General features: G+C 37.1%; 1 protein-coding gene across 7 annotated transcripts in view; it reads right to left on the minus strand.

The window, feature by feature from the left end:
* Positions 1 to 17,421, minus strand: part of LOC150103218 (solute carrier family 35 member H1) — a 261,818-nt gene that overhangs the window by 164,279 nt on the left and 80,118 nt on the right. For all 7 annotated transcript variants that reach the window (XR_016548789.1, XR_016548790.1, XM_090397758.1 and 4 more), the window contains exon 3: positions 7,732 to 7,882. Coding sequence is in view for 5 of the 7 variants with exons in the window: in XM_090397758.1 (XP_090253884.1) it covers positions 7,732 to 7,882 (151 nt within the window). In the remaining 2 variants the exon portion in view is untranslated. The remainder of the gene's footprint in view (positions 1 to 7,731; positions 7,883 to 17,421) is intronic.

Below are 17,421 nucleotides of genomic sequence, written 5' to 3' on the forward strand. Positions count from 1 at the left end.
ATGGCAAATTAAGTATGGAAATTGACAACAGAATAAACAAAGTTGGTATGGCAGAATCAGATGAAGAAATTTATAAATAAGAGAGAAATTCAAAAATATTGAAGTAGTTATATATAAGACCGTATTAAAATCAATTTTAATTTATTGATCTGAGGGCAGTATTAGAAATAAAACAGGTGATCAGAGACTGGAGATCACATTTTTGCGAGTTCTGAGAAACATTAGGAGTAAACAAATTGCATTAATGGCAGAATCATAATAAAAATGTAAATAAAAATATTAGGAAGAAACTTGATATTATTAGCATTCAGGAATATGCAAGCAGAGCTAATTTCAGATGGTATGATCACTTAAACAGAATGGAAAAGGGAAAGGTTAGTAAAACAGGAATTTGATGCCAGAATGATGTATAAAAATAGACCAAGATCTAGGTGGACTGATGCAGTTAGAAGTGCCTAGAGGACTGAAGTATAGGATCTGATAATAGCAGAGTTTTGACAGATAGCACACTAATTTATAGGAAAATTGTTGACAGGAAGTTAGTAATAACAAACTTTTCATGTAGTACTATCATAATATCTTGTACATTCCCTGAGGATACATATCAGGAATTTAATTATGAAAATTTCTATAATTCTATATTGGAGCGTTTCTGGTCAAATATTGTCTATTTCAAGTGACTTTCCAAATTTCAAGAGAGCTTTTTCAACATCTGGTTATGAAATGTATTTCTGAATGCATTCTTTCTGGATATTTTTATGACTGTTTTGTCATTTGCTTATTCATTTAATAATTCTCCTTTTTTTTTTGTGTGTGTGTGTGTGTGTGTGTGTGTGTGAATTCCACTTGCAAACAATGTCAAACCTTTTGTGTTTCAAAAGTACTGTGAATAGGCTAAGTTGATAACTAGGCAACTTGGGAACCACTTTTAAAGACCAGATAACATGGTGCTCTTCTCAGACCTGCATTAAACATGGTGGTATTGGCAAGGCACTTAAGATATGTTTCTAATGCATTCAAACAGCTTAAACTCTACAATAAAATTTATACAGAAATTCAAAAAAGATAAAATGGAAGAAATCTCCAATACTAAATAAATGATAGACTATTTTTGGAGGCAGCATCTGTAGCGAAGCACTATCTATACTCAACAAGTATGGTCACATTAATATATTAGAAATTTGGAAGACTCTTTTCAGTCCAACAGCTGTAACTTTCCCTCCCTCAACCCTACAGAAAGAGGTCAAAAATTCTATAACACAACAGTTCTGTGAGTACAGAGATTAAGGAGAAAGAAGTAATCTATCAACAAGGAGAGGAATCAATCAAGTTTCTTGGAAAGCCAGAATTGCACTTATTGGGAAAAAAGAGTATTAAAAAGTCTGTTCCAAAGAACAGAGGTAGATGTTATAAAGGAAGAAATTGGTTTGATAAGTCCAGAGTTGAATGGATGTTGACCAGGGGCTGCTCATTTTCTTAATATGGTGAGAGGAAAGCAATCAGCAGAAAAGTACCTATACAAAAGGCAAAATGCAAAAACAAACTGCACATGAGAAAGCAACTGAACAGAGTCTGAAAGGAGAGTCACCAATTAGATGGATTGCCCTCTTCTGTATATTAGGTCTAGCAGACACTCTTGTAGTGTCACTAGGGTATGAGGCTGAGTTTACTTCGAATACAGATAAAATAAACTACTTTAAATAAAGCCCTAGTAAGTAAAAATGATAGGATCAGGTCTTCTGTTCATTACAATTTTGAAGTGTTTTCACAACTAATTGATTGTAGTGCTTTGTGTTCTGTGATAAGTTGTGTTTTTGTAATATGCAGATGTTGGTTTGAAACCTAGAAAAATATCAGGAGATTAATAAATAATCATATTTATTTTGTTCATGTCAGAGTTGTTAGTATTAAAGAAAATTTAATATAAAAAACTGTTCAAATATTACAGTTATATAGTTTAAATGTACATTTCAGCCTACCCTACAATTAATTTATTTATAAGTCACTAGTTAAAGATGAAGTACATACAGAAAAAGTTAACATCAAATTGGGTAAGGCAAGAAAGTGCATGCTATATACAATGTAATTCATCTACATGGATGATATTATGAAGTATACTAAATCTGATAACAAAATCAAATATGTTAAACTGAGTCCTTTACTTTATGCAGATGATGTGTTTCTAAATAACTCCATTACAATTCTTCTCAATGCTTCAAATTAAATAATAACTGTCACTAAAAACAAATTTCAGTTGAAGATCAGTCACATAAAAGATGAAAGTGACAAAACTAGGCTGGAACATAACCCCTGCATTTTCAGTGATGAACATATAAAAACAAGTAAAATATTTTACTTGTTTTTAAGACATGCCAGTCAATTTTTTTATATATGAAATTGTGCTAAAAACTATCAATTCTGAATGCCTTTTTTCCTCCCCCAAGAAGTAAAGATCATTGAAATCAATGCAAAATGAAAATAATGCATCATCATCATCATCATCATCAAATTCCTGCCATGTACCCTCAAGGGGTGTACAGGATATGACAGTACTACATGAAAAAATTACATCATTACTAACTTCCTATCTACAATTTTCCTCCAAATCAGTCTGTTACTTGTCAAGACTCCAACATTATCAGATCTTATATTTCTATCGTCTAAGGCACTTTGTACCGTATCAATCCACCTATATCTTGGTCTTCCTCTGGGTCGTTTTCCTGCCAACCTGGCAGAGAACACTTGTTTTGCTAATCTTTCCTCTCCCATTCTATTTAAGTGACCATACCATCTGAGATTAGCTCTGCTAACGCATTCCTGGATGCTGACAATGTCAAGTTCTTTCCTAATATCCTCATTTTTAATATGATATTGCCATTGATGCCATCTGTTCACGCCTCTAATCTTTCTCAGGACTCTCATATCTGCGGTCTCTAGTCTTTGGTCAAGTGTTTTACTTCTGACCCAGCTCTCAGATCCATAAGTTAAAATTGGTTTGAACACAGTCTTGTATACAGCTAATTTAGTGTTCCGACTAATTTCTTTCTTATTCCATATGAATTTATTCAATTGACTTCCCACGATACCAGCTTTGCTGATTCTGTTGTCTATTTCTATATTTAGTTTACCATCTTCAGTAAAAATTGTGCCTAAGTAGCTGAAATGTTTTACTTGTTCCACAGGTTCTCCATTCACAACACAGTTGACATTTTCAATGATTCTGCCTATTTTCATTGTCTTGGTCTTTTTATTGCTGACCTTCATACCATATCTATTGCAACAGCTATTCAATTTAGTCAGAGAATCTTGCAGACTTGTAGCGGATTTATTTACAAGTATAACATCATCCGCATAAAGCAAAGAGCTGACATTAACATCTCCAATTTTGATATCAGGTTTAATACCACATTCCTTCATAATGTGATCCATATAGATAATGAATAACAGAGGGGATAATGTACATCCTTGTCTCACACCAGATTTTACATTAAACCATCTTCCTGTACTTCCTTCAATTCTAACTGCTGACTCACAACTCAAATAAAGACTAAGTATTGCTTGATATAATGCCCCATTGACACCATATAACTGCAGCGTATTGAATAGCTTCTCTCTTGGCACCTTGTCATATGCCTTTTCCAAATCGACAAAACTTAAATACAGATCTTTGTTATATTCCCATGCTTTCTCGACTATTTGTCGTAAAGTGAAAATCTGATCCTGACAGCCTCTATTTGGCCTGAATCCAGCTTGTTCTTCACCAAGCTTTTCTTCCACAATTCTTCTCAACCGTTTCTCAAGTATACTTGCATAGATCTTGCCAGGAACACTCAGTAGGGAAATACCTCTGTAATTCTCACATTCAGTTTTATTTCCCTTTTTATATATGGGTACTATGAGAGCTCTACTCCAATCATCGGGAATTCGTCCCTCTGTCCAGGCTTTCTGAACTATGCAGTGCAGCCACTGTAAGACTCTTATACCACCATACTTCAGCAATTCTGGTCGAATATCATCTACTCCTGCTGCCTTTCCACATTTCAAGCCTTTGATGGCTTTTTCTACTTCAGGAATGGATATGTATTCCTGACTGCATGCCTGGTCAGTGTTTTTTATCACTGTGCTGTCATCACTGCTTGTTTCATTTAGCAGTTTTTCAAAGTAATTACTCCATACTTCAAGGATATCTTTTTCTCCTGTTTTCATTTCACCTTTATCATCTCTAATTCCTTTTACAGCACTCTTTCCTCCATTCCTAAGCTTCTTCAACAACCTCCAGAATATTTTGCCACCTTCTTGATATTTATTTTCTATATTCTTGCCAAAGTCCTCCCATGACTTTTGTTTAGCTAGTTTTACACGCTGTTTAGCTTTCTTACATTTGTCTCTGTATTCTGTAAGAGTAAAAGCTGACTTATTTGTCAGGAACTTTTGATATGCTTTCTTCTTTTCCTTCACTGCCTCTTTAACTTCCTGTGTCCACCAGGGAGTTCTGATTTTTTTATCTTTGCACACAACTTCACCACATGCCTCTCTGGCAGAATCAATCAATGTTTCCTTCAGAGTTTGCCACTGAATCTCCAAGGTTTGATTCCTGTTCTCAAACTCTTTCATTTTCTTTTCAATAATATTTCTGTATTTTAGTCTACAGTTTACATCTGAGAGCTGCTCAACTTTTATTCGCTTTAAAACTTTCTTACATGTTATTCTTTTCAATATGAAATTCAATTTTATCCTGCTCAAGACTAAATAGTGATCACTTCCAATTTCAAATCCTCTGTACACTCTGGTGTCCTGCACCAGGGAGAAAACATCACTATCAACAATAACATAGTCAATGAGACTTTTCTTATTCCTAGCCTCTTCTCTCCATGTGAATTTGTGCACATTTTTATGTTGGAACATGGTGTTAGTAATAACCAGTCCATGTCCTGAGCAGAAATCCAACAGATATTTGCCATTATTATTAGCTTTGCTCTTTTCTCCAAATTTTCCCAAAATATTTTTGTATGTCTCACAATCATTTCCTACTCTGCTATTTAGATCCCCTACAAGGACCAACTTTTCCTTTTTCATTGTGTCAGTTGCTTTTTCTAAAGCCTCAAAAAATTCCTCCACTTCTACCTTAGTAGAACCTTCTGTGGGACCATAGGCACAAATAAGTCTCATTGTCCAGTTCCCCATTCTCATATTTGCCCACATTACTCTACTTGAGACTGACTGCCATTCAAGAAGATTAGCCTCGTATTTTGTGTTGAATACTATGGCTACTCCTTCTTTTCCTTGATTGTTATTGCCTGAATATAACATTTTGTATTTATTGCTCAGAAAGATCTCACCAGTTTTGGTCTTTTTTGTTTCAGTCACCCCTATTATGTCGATCTGGTACTTATCTAATTCCTCAGCTAGCTCCATTTCTTTGCCATTCAGGCTTCTTACGTTGATAGTACCGATCTTTAACTCTGGTGATGTTGAGTTGGGGTTTGTTTTCAGATTTGTTCCAGTAGCTGACTTTTCGCTGTTCGCCCTGGTTCCCTGGCGAAAACAACGGGGGCCTTGTTTAACCGGGCGACGCCCCAGCCGGCATGAAATTTTGTCATGTTGTACCATCATTTTTCATTTTGGTTTAACCAATAAGAATACAATTTGGTCGGCTAAATCCCAAATTGCCAGCCCATCCTCGTTCGTTCAGTATCAAAGTAGATACCCAACAGGGTGCACCACGAGAAGGTGAGGATTGGACATTAGGTCAGAAGCCCTGGTCGGTTCTCCGCATTCCTTTAAAGGCTATGTGGAGGTCTCCTCTCAGTTATACAGCTTTGACCCTTAAGCACCCCTAATAATGCATTGAAAGTTTATATTGACCCCCCCCCCCCTGGAAAATTTTCTGTGGACGCACACCCATGGATATGGTCAAATTGACGTGAAATTTGTAGCACGGGTTGCATAACCCACACGACAGCACACCTAACTGAAATGGGCACACGACGCCACTGATATATACACAAACACACACACACACACACACACTGAAGTGCCATTGAATTGGAGATAGCTACATAGTAATGTGTAGGACCCCGCCCTAATAACAGCTACCACATGATGAGGCAAGGACTCCACAAGCGTCCAAAAGTGTTTCACATGTATGGCAACCCATTCATCCTCCAGAGCTGTCCACAATTCTCTCAAGTTCAGCAGTGATAGGATAAAGGCACAAACATTCTACTTGACGGTATCCCAAAGATTTTCAAGGGGATTTAAATCAGGGCTTCTAGGTGGCCACTTCGTTGTTTCAAAGTCAACAGAATGCTCTTGGAACCAAGCAGTAGCCTGCCTGAACCTGTGAGATGAATGATGGACATAAACGTTGTTTATTATTTTAACGGTATAATAGAACACAGAAACTAAGTAAATAATTAATTTATTAACTTGATGCTGATATTTCGCTGGTATTATAACCAGCATCTTCAGAGCACAAAAACACTGTTTGTCACAATACGCGAGACTAAAACAACATGGTGTACTTAAACAAAATTGTAGCAGCAACACAAAGACTAGAGTCCTGATTGTGTTGCTGCTACAATTTTGTTTAAGTACACCATGTTGTTTTAGTCTCGCGTATTGTGACAAACAGTGTTTTTGTGCTCTGAAGATGCTGGTTATAATACCAGCGAAATATCAGCATCAAGTTAATAAATTAATTATTTACTTAGTTTCTGTGTTCTATTATACCGTTAAAATAATAAACAACATGTTCGACGAACACATAAGTCTGTCCACACGTTGATGGACATAAATGGGTGTAAATGGTCGGTCATGAGTTTCCAGATACTGGGATGCATTGCGAGTCATTGGTACACATACCAAAGATCCCAAAGACATCTAACTGAAGACACCCCAGGCCTTCACTGAGCCATCACCAGCTTTTACAGTTCTGACCTGAGATGCAGGATGCATGGGGTTAATGCCAGATCCTCAGTCTCCCATCAGTGATATGAAATTTAAATCGCAATTCATCACTCCAGGTTACACGTCACCAATTTTCAACAACCCAGTTTCAATGTTCTTTAGTCCAGGCAGGGCGTTCACAGCCTGGTGTCATGCCATTAGAAGTGGGACTATCGTAGGTCTGCAGGTCCCAAAGCTGAGATGGTGAAGTAAACGTTGCACAGTCCTTGCATTGACTTTCTGGCTGGACCCCCCGTTCAGATGGGAGGTGATTTCACATATTGCCTGGCCCTCTATCAGTCTGTATGATGCAAGTCAGATGGTGAAGCACACAATCATTCAAGGCTGGTTGCCCTTTGCAGTTTGTCTGGGTGCTTGTTTTTCTGCCAGAATTTTCATAGTCCCAGAACACTCAGGGAACTGTCATACAAGAGAATACAAGTTCATTGACAATTTTAGAGATCGAGTGACCCATCTGTCGGGCACACCTACCACCTACGATCTGCCCTCTATCAAATGTGTCTAAATCCTGTGCCTTTCCCATTATGTTTCTCATGACAAATGCTTGAAGTTGCAGTACAGAATTTGCATAGCATCTCCTATCCCTAATTCAATGGCACTTCAGTGTGTGTATGTATAGGACTGATGTTCATCATAAAACTGTTTCATATCTACCCTTTTCATAACTTATTTTATATATGCATACGTATGAATAACCTGCAGTTAATTCTGTAACCTTTCCCTTAACTCTCTCTCTCTCTCAAAAGATTTTTTATCACTCACCAGTGGGTGCTAACTGTTTACAATACAATGACCAACCAAGAAGTACACGGGGATGACCAGTGCAGAGTTGCCATATAAACCTTATTAGGCCTGACAAAATAAACTTCACCACTAAATGGCAAATGACCACTGTCAATGGGAAGTGAAAATTCTGAAAAAAATACAAAAATAATTTATTAATATGAGTTAATAAATAAGTTTACAATGTATTGTAAAAGAGGTACACTAATTTTACATATTCGATAGTTTCTCTAAAACAGCATAATGAATATAATGTGAATTGTTACATGATAGACATGAGTCCCCTGAGCTAAAGGCAAGTATTGCATATAAGGTAAGGATCAAAAGGCTGAATCGAATTAAGAAACTCCTGTCTCACTGAGCATTTGCTAGCCTGTTTGGCTTACATGTGAGAATGACATTGTAGCACGGATGTTTGAAACTCTTGAGATAATTTTTAACACCCAGCTTGAAATTACCAACCTACTTATTGGGGTGCTTAAGGGTCAAAGCTGTATAATTGAGAGGAGACCTCCACATAGCCTTTAAACGAATGCAAAGAACTGACCAGTGCTTCTGACCTAATGTCCAATTCTCACCTCATGGTGCACCCTGTTAGGTATCTACCTGGATACTTAACGAACGAGGATGGACTGTCAATTTGGGATTTAGCCGACTAAATTGTATTCTTATTGGCTTAAACCAGAAATAAAATGATTGTACAACATGACAGAATTTCATCCCAGCTGGGGCATCGCCCAGTTAAATAAGGCCCCCATTCTTTTCACCAGGAAACCAGGACAAACAGCAAAAAGTCAGCTACTGGAACAAATTCTGAAACACACACCCCAACTCAACATCACCAGAGTACAAGATTGATACTATAAACATAAGAAGCCTGAATGGCAAAGAAATGGAGCTAGCTGAGGAAATGGATAAATACCAGATCGACATAATAGGGGTGTAATAGCCAATGAATTCTTACTGGCTTAAACCACAAATAAAATCATTGTACAACATGATAGAATTTCATGTTGAACAAATGGCTGGCTAGGCATAGCCATTTAAACAAGGTCCCCGTTGTATTCGCCAGGGAACCAGGGTGAACAGCGAAAAGTTAGCTACTGTTTCAGAATTTGCAGAACAATTCCTGAAACACACCCGAACTCAACATCACTAGAGTTCAAGATCGGTACTATCAACATAAGAAACCTGAATGGCAAAGAAATGGAGATAGCTGAGGAATTGGATAAGTACCAGATCGACATAATAGGAGTGACTGAAACAAAAAAAGACAAAAACTGATGAGATCTTTCTGAGCAATAAATGTTAAATTCAAGCAATGACAATCAAGGAAAAGAAGGAGTAGCTACAGTATTCAACACCAAATACAAGGCTAATCTTCTTGAATAGCAGGCAATATCAAGTAGAGTGATGTGGGCAAATATCAGAATGGTGAACTGGACAATGAGACTTTGTGCCTATGGTCCCATAGAAGGTTCTACTAAGTTAGAAGTGGAAGAATTTTTTGAGGCTTTAAAGAAAGCAACTGACACAATGAAATATGAAAAGTTGGTCCTTGTTCAGGACCTAAATAGCAGAGAAGGAAATGATTGTCAGACATACACAAATATTTTGGAGAAAAGAGCAAAGTTAGTAATAATGGCAAATACCTGTTGGATTTCTGTTCAACATGGACTGGTTATTACTAACACAATGTACCAACATAAAAATGTGCACAAATTCACAAGGAGAGAAGAGGTAAGGAATAACAAAAGTCTCAATGACTATTGTTGTGTCCCAATTTATGATTATTATCCTATCTAGTGAAGTTATGCTTATCTATGTTCAACTATTATCTATGCACGAGATATCACCCAAAATTACAAATATTTAAGTTATTTCTCCCCTTAGTATCCCTAATATTTATATTATACTGCACCTTTTAGGACATTTAGTTTAAGATATTAAATACAAAAACAAGGAGCAATTACTAAAATATGTCTAAATGTGAAATAATATTGCAGTCGTGACACATTATCTCGGTTTTTTTTTTTACACATTAATTTCCCGCATGATTAGGTTCGTACGTTTTTCAAGTGGTGCATTGGGCAGCAATTTCAGACAACTGTTTTATCAATGAACAAAGGTTTATTAAACTCGTTAGCATGGTACAATTCAATTTCTAATATAATTCAATTCAATAGTAAAAAATATTTACAAAATAACATTATCACAAGTAATTTGGCTATGATCCTATATGAGTAATGTGATCATGCCGCCATGACAAATTCAACTCATACAATCATATGTATAATCCCTTATCTAATTAACACTTTAGCTAACCCTATATTAGTCTGAATATGCTATATGCTGTAGCACATGGACATATGTAATCAATTCACTCTATTTAACTATCCAAAACTATGTAGATCAAATTATCCCTTCACTGTACTATAGGGTTAAAAAAAAACACTCAACAAGCATGCAATCAGGAGTACATATCCATACTTGAAGTAGAAAAAGCCATGAAAGGCCTGAAATGTGGAAAGGCAGTAAATGATATTCGACCAGAAATGCTCAAGTATGGAGGTATAAACATTTTGCAGTGGCTGCACTACATAGTTCAGAAGGCCTGAATAGATGGATGAATTCCAGATGATTGGAGTAGAGCTCTCATAGTACACATATATAAAAAAAAAGCTAAATAAAACTGCATGTGACAATTACAGAGGTATTTCCTTACTGAGTGTTCCTGGTAGGATTTATGCAAGTATACTTGAGAAATAGTTGAGAAGGATTGTGGAAGGGAAGCTTGGTGAAGAACAAGCTGGATTCAGGCCAAATAGAGCCTGTCAGGATCAGATTTTCACTTTAGGACAAATACTTGAGGAATCATGGGAATATAACAAAGATCTACTTTTTCCAGATCTACTTAAGATTTGTAGATCTGGAAAAAGTCAATGACAAGGTGCCAAGAGAAAAGCTATTCAAAATACTACAATTGTATTGTATGGTATCAATGGGGAATTACACCAAGCGATACTTAGTCTTTATTCGAGTTGTAAGTCAGAGTTAGAATTTAAGGAAGTACAGGAAGATGGTTTAATGTTAAATCTGGTGTCAGACAAGGATGCACATTATCCCCTCTGTTATTCATTATCTATAGGGATCACATTACTAAGAAAAGTGGTATTAAACCTGATATCAAAATTGGAGATATTAACCTCAGCTCTTTACGCAGATGATGTAATACTTATAAATGAATCCAGTAGAAGTCTACAAGATTCCAACAGTTATTCAACTAAATTGAATAACTGTTGTAATAAATTTGGTATGAAGGTCAGCAATAACAAGCCAAAGACAATGAAAATCGGCAGAAAAATTGAAAATATCAACTGCATTGTGAATGGAGAACCTATAGAACAAGTAAAATATTTCAGCTACTCAAGCACGATCTTTAGTGAAGATGGTAAATTAAATATGGAAATAGACAACAGAATCAACAAAGCTGGTATGGTAGGAAGTCAACTGAATAAATTTATATGGAATATATGGAATAAGAGAGAAATTAGCCAAAACAGTAAATTAGCTGTATGCAAGACAGTGTCTAAACCAATTTTAACTTATGGATCTGAAAGCTGGGGCGGAAGTAAAACACTCGACCAAAGACTAGAGACCACAGATGGCATCAATGGCAATATCATATTAAAAACAAGGATATTAGGAAAGAACTTGACATTGTTAGCATTCAGGAACGTGTTAGCAGAGCTAATCTCAGGTGGTATGGTCACGTAAACAGAAAGAGAGAGGAAAGATTAGCAAAACAAGTGTTCTCTGCCAGGTTGGCAGGAAAATGACCCAGAGGAAGACCAAGATATAGGTGGATTTTAACAGTAAAAAGTGCCTTATTAGACTGAAATATAAGATCTGATAATTGGAGTCTTGACAAGTAACAGATTGATATGGAGAAAATTGTAGATAGGAAGTAGTGGTGATGTAAGTTTTTCATGTAGTACTATCATATCCTGTACACCCCTTAAAGGTACATGTCAGGAATTTGATGATGAACCTGTTTATTGAAAGCCTGAAGAAGCAGAGCAAATAGAGCAGATTGTGGATAATTTAACCCTTAATCTACTACAGTAAGCATCTATAGCACAGTCACTAAGAACAATGCAATGGTCTTTGGTTGAAAATCCATGGGTCAAATCCTGTACAAGGGCTTGAACTGAAGGCAAATTAACTAGTCTCAATACAGAGAGAGAGAGAGGAAGAGGTGGGGGATGGGAAGAGGATTTTTTCTTGTCAGAGAATACATTTCAGGTCTTTCACCAAGGCAATAAATTATTGGGCGCAATTTCACGATCTAAGTTTCAACAGCAAGCCTCAGCTGGGATAGACAAGCCTTTTAATTGAAAAGATCCAAGTTTGAATCCCATCTACAATGTGAAGAGTCAATACTTATTCCTAGAGGAATGCAACAGAGGAATGGCAAGCCAGCTGCATTAAATTGCCTAATGCCCTAATCAGAGGACTCAACCTGTTTTGGATGAATGGATGTTTCCACTTGTGAAACTCCTGTCTTACTGAACATTTGCCATCTTGTTTGGCCTACATGTGAGAAGATCCAAAGATCTTCTACCATCATTACTCTTCTTCTCTTCCAACTACAATGATGATAAAGGCAAATTACTCACCACTTTACTAAGAACTGCTCACTGCATGTGTGCTCTAGTCTTCCATCATAAAGAACATCAGCAGAATCCTGAATAGTTTATGTGCAGAAGCTTGACTCTTATGTGGCAATGAGTAGGCGGGTTGCAGTGGGATATGTGGAAGGTGTGGGGTGTAAGCCTGCCTGGAGCCACCATTGGTTCAGGTCTTGGTGGTAGTAACAAATATTCAAGTGAAAACCTTGAGGACTAAGGTGGAGAAGGGTCGCATGTGAAAAGCAGTTGAATATAGATCAGTCAATCCTAAGGGATAGGAGAAATCAATTGCGGAGAGGGACACTGCAAGAAAAAAGCTGGTCCCACTGGTAGACTAAAATGGAATTGGGTTAATATTCCAGAACCCAGACACTGAGATCAGTCCCTCTGGGGTCAAGTGCAGTAATTCAACCGAACTCAAAGTCGACAGGAGTTCCAGGGAGAGTTGTCTTTTCGTTGTAAGGGTTTGGCTTCCTGGAATCGGTTCATTCAAAGATAGGGATGCTATCCCCATAAAGCACTGTGGTGTCTGCAGTGCTCCTGTCGGCCCTTGATAATTTGAGGAGGGGGGGGAGAGAGAAAGAGTGATTTTTGTGTCAGACCATACCCCTGCAGCAGGTCTCCAAAATGAACAGCCTCTAGTCGATAGAGTAATGCAGGTGAGGGAAGTCGGCAAGATGAATCCATAACTTCCGGAAAAGGATTGGCTCTGAGAACTGGGCCAGTTGGGCTGGGATTCAAAGCAGATATGGCACTGCACTGGGATTGGGCAAAACTGGGTGCCTCTTTGAGGATCCCATAGAGAGAATGATGATTGCTACTCTTAGAATCATGGAACCGTGCACACCAAGCTATCATAGGGAATTTGGCTGTCTAGTGACCATCGTTAGATTTTTTTGAGGAGGTGGTGTATTCCATTCAACTCTAACACCCTGTCCGAGCACAGCAACTGTTGGGAACCTTCTTGTCTGACTCTCTAGAGATGGTCATCTTGTTAGATCAATTTGGTGAATACAATAGTATTCACCAAATGAATTCATGTGAGAATTATATCCATATTATGAAAGAAACATTCTCAAATAGGAGTAGGTAGGAATATAGCAACTAGAAATAAGATAGATTTAAGGTAGTATTTAAGTTAGGTTAAAATGAGAATGTAAATCATGTGCTTGGCAAACTAATAAGATACAGGAAAGGTGCAAGTTCAACTGGCCATATCCATGGCTGGCCCTGACCCACTGTTAGCGAGGTCAGGGCCAGCCAAAGGTGTCATGCTTAGAAGAGCAGCCACCATGCTGTGATCAATTGAGTCTCAATAGATCACAGTATGGTGGCTGCTCGTACGAAAGCAACTATGGCTAGCACTGCCTTTCAATGCATGAGGCACAAATGGTATTGTTGCAGTGGCTAGATGGGATTTTGACTTAGAGGCATTCGGTCATCATCCTACATCAAGAACCTAAAGGCATTCAGTTTGAGAAGTACATGAAGCATGACATGACTATGCACTACCCAACCTTGGCCACTTTTAACAGCCATGGATACGGCCAGTCAAACTTCCACCTTTCCTGTATCTTATCAGTTTGCCAAGCACATGATTTACATTCTCATTTTAACCTAACTTAAATATTACCATAAATCTATCTTATTTCTAGTTGCTATATTTCCACCTACTCCTATTTGAGAATGTTTCTTTCATAATATGGATATAATTTTCACATTAATTCATTTGTGGTGGGGGCTTGTACTATTGTATCAGAAGAACCCTGAATAGTTTGGATGCTAACAAGTCTCTTGGCCATGATGGTATCCCCCCCCCTCCAACTGTGCTTAAAATTTATGCTCCAGAACTAACATCCAATCTGTATTCTCTATGATTTTCCATAGAATAGATCTAGCATCTATTCTATAGTACAGAAACAGGCTTATATTCAATCCATAACCCATACCAAAGAAAGGATACAAAAACCACCCACTATACTCGCCTCATTTCTAATGAAAATAATGAAGAAATCATTTACAGTCAATTCCATCACCTGGAAGCCCACCAGTTAATTAGTGACGTGACAACCAATGGTTTCCAACATTCTCAATCCCCATCATTACTTGCTGATGAAACCTATGTGTTCACTTTAGACACTTTCAAGGAATGTGATTAGAGTAAGCACAAAAGCATCCTCAACCTTTTGCAACTAGAACTGAATATTTTCTATGGTTGTTTGCTACAGGTCAAGGTGGATGGCTTCCTTTCTTCAGATTTCCCCTACTATAGCCAGAATAATCTAGAACTCCATACTTTCAACTGCTCTCTTTCTTCTCTTCATGGCCTATCACTAATCTCACAGCATACTCCATACCTCTTTTTCATTTGATGAACCTTTGCAGTGCTAATCTTTCATAATTATTATCATCATCAGATCTCCAGGGCATAAAGAACTCATTAAAGGATGCACATCACCCACACCAGCTGTTATACCTTCTGTTAACTCATTCACACTAGATGCACTCACTACCACTACTTCAACAAGCAAACTGTTCCCCCTCACTCACAGTTCCATAAGAGAAAAATCTCTCACGCCTTTCTTAACCACACACAAACTTAACCACCACGAATGCCCCCTGTCCTCCCTCATCTTCCATATAATGAAAAATGTTATGAACCAATATCCTATAACACCCTCTCAGAAGTTTACAGACTTCCATGTCATCCTTCTTTCTCCTGTCTATCAGTTTCTGCAGTCCACACAGTCTCAATCTATCCTCGTAATCTAGATTCCATAATCCAATTATTATCTTTGTCATTCTTGTTCATAAGCTTATACATTGGTAACACATGACTATTAAATTATTTTAGGAAATTACAACTTACACTAAATATTAACTAAAAGAAAACTTGAATCAATAATTCCAATATATCGGCGATGTTACATTGCCATCTTCATAGGAACATAAAACTATGATAAGTGCACACAGGCACTAACAATGAACAAAAAAAAAAATTTTGCTTGTTGTTAGTGCCTGTGTGTGCTTATCATAGTTTTATGTTCTCATGAAGATGGCAATGTAACATTGCCGAAATATAGGAAGTATTGATTAAAGTTTTCTTTTAATTAAAATTTAGTATACGTTGTAATTTCCTGAAATAATTTAATAGTCATATCATCTTTGTCATTGTTCTTTGCAGTCTTCCGATAGCTTATTTATCCCCCTCAGAAGCTAGACTAATACAAGAATAGTCCAGGCTTGTAAAGAAGCAAAATAACTTCCATATCCTTATATGTCAATATTAATTTCAAGATCATAATTATCCTGTGGGTTGTATTTGTAATTTTTTGCTATGTGATCATAAACTTGCTATCCATCATAACTCAAATATCTCTAACCTCATCAGTTTCTCCAAGCACAATCCCATCAATATAATATGCCATCGGATATCATATCATGCCAAAGTTCATAACCTTACACTTATGAACATTGAATCGACAGCCATTATCGTTTGCCCACGCTTCCATCCTATTCAAATCACCCGGTAAATGCTACATGAGGGTGGTATAAAAAGTTCTCGGCCTCAACCATAGATGGCAAAACTATCGGCAAGAGTTTTTATTTTTCTAAGTTGGTACATCTGTCATAAGTGAAATTGCAAGTCATTCTAGTAGTTTGTTTTATACAGTTGTCTGAAGCAAAAGTGTTGTCTGTATCCTTTGAAATGGATAAAACTGAGTATTGTGCGGTTATAATATTCTTTGTAAAAGAAGGTTTAATGGCAAAAGAAATTCATTTGAAGTTCATATAAAAGTTTATGGGCACTCTTCTCCTTCATTTTCGACAATTAAGAAATGGGCTGCTGAGTTTAAATGTGGCCGTACCAGCCTTGAAGATGATTCACGTGAAGGACATCCAAAAAGTGTAACAACACCAGAAATCATTGATCAAGTGCACGATATGGTATTGGATGACCGGCAAGTCAAAGTGTGTGAAATTGCTGAGACTATAGGCATTTCAAAAGAACGTGTAGGATATATTTTGCATAAAGAATTGAAAATGAAAAAGCTTTGTGCAAGATGGGGTGCAGCACTTGCTCACAGCAGATCAAAATGCACTTGCATGAAAATCTCTGAACTGTGCTCGGAGCATTTTAACAAGAATAAAACTGATTTTGTGTGTCAATTTATTACTATGGATGAGACTTGGATTCACCATTACACACCAAATCCAAACAGCAGTCAAAATAGTTGACAGAAGCTGGTTGTTCAGTGCCAAAGAAGATAAAATCGGTTCCGTCAGCAGGAAAGGTCATAGCATCGGTGTTTTGGGATGCTAAAGGCATTTTGTTTATTAATTATCTTGAAAAGGGTAAAACAATAACCAGGGAATATTATTCTGATCTCTTAACAAAACTAGACGAAAAAATTCCTGAGAAAAGACCCAGTATGCAGAAGAAAAAAAATCATCTTTCATCAGAACAATGTACCTGCCCACAAAAGTGTTTTGGAAATGGGAAAATTAAGAGATCTGCACTATGAATTGTTGGAACATCCTCACTATTCCCCAGATTTGGTTCCTTCTGACTTCTATCTCTTCCCAAAACTGAAACTCTTCCTCGCTGGTCAGTGTTTTTCTTTGAATCAAGAGGTGATTACAGCTGTAGAGGGGTATTTTGCAGATCTTATTGAAAACCATACAGGGACAGGATAATGGCACTGGAGCATCGCTGTAATAAATGTATTAGTCTTAAGGGAGATTATGTTGAAAAATAAAAAGTAATTTTGAAATTATAAATTCGTTTTTTCATTGTTAAGCCAAGAACTTTTCAGACCACCCTCGTATATCAGTAGCATTTCTGAATGCCTGTCTATCTTTGCATAATCAGCAAACAAATGAAGGTCTCCCATCATCCACTTTCTAATAATGTATAGATTAAACAAACAATGGTCCAAGGACTGATTCCTAGGTCACACCACTGGTCACCTCAAAT

This window comes from Typopeltis vanoorti, chromosome 9, assembly GCF_054136105.1.
Source record: "Typopeltis vanoorti isolate ZY-2024b chromosome 9, IOZ_Tvanoo_1.0, whole genome shotgun sequence".
In the NCBI taxonomy this organism is placed as follows: domain Eukaryota; kingdom Metazoa; phylum Arthropoda; class Arachnida; order Uropygi; family Thelyphonidae; genus Typopeltis; species Typopeltis vanoorti.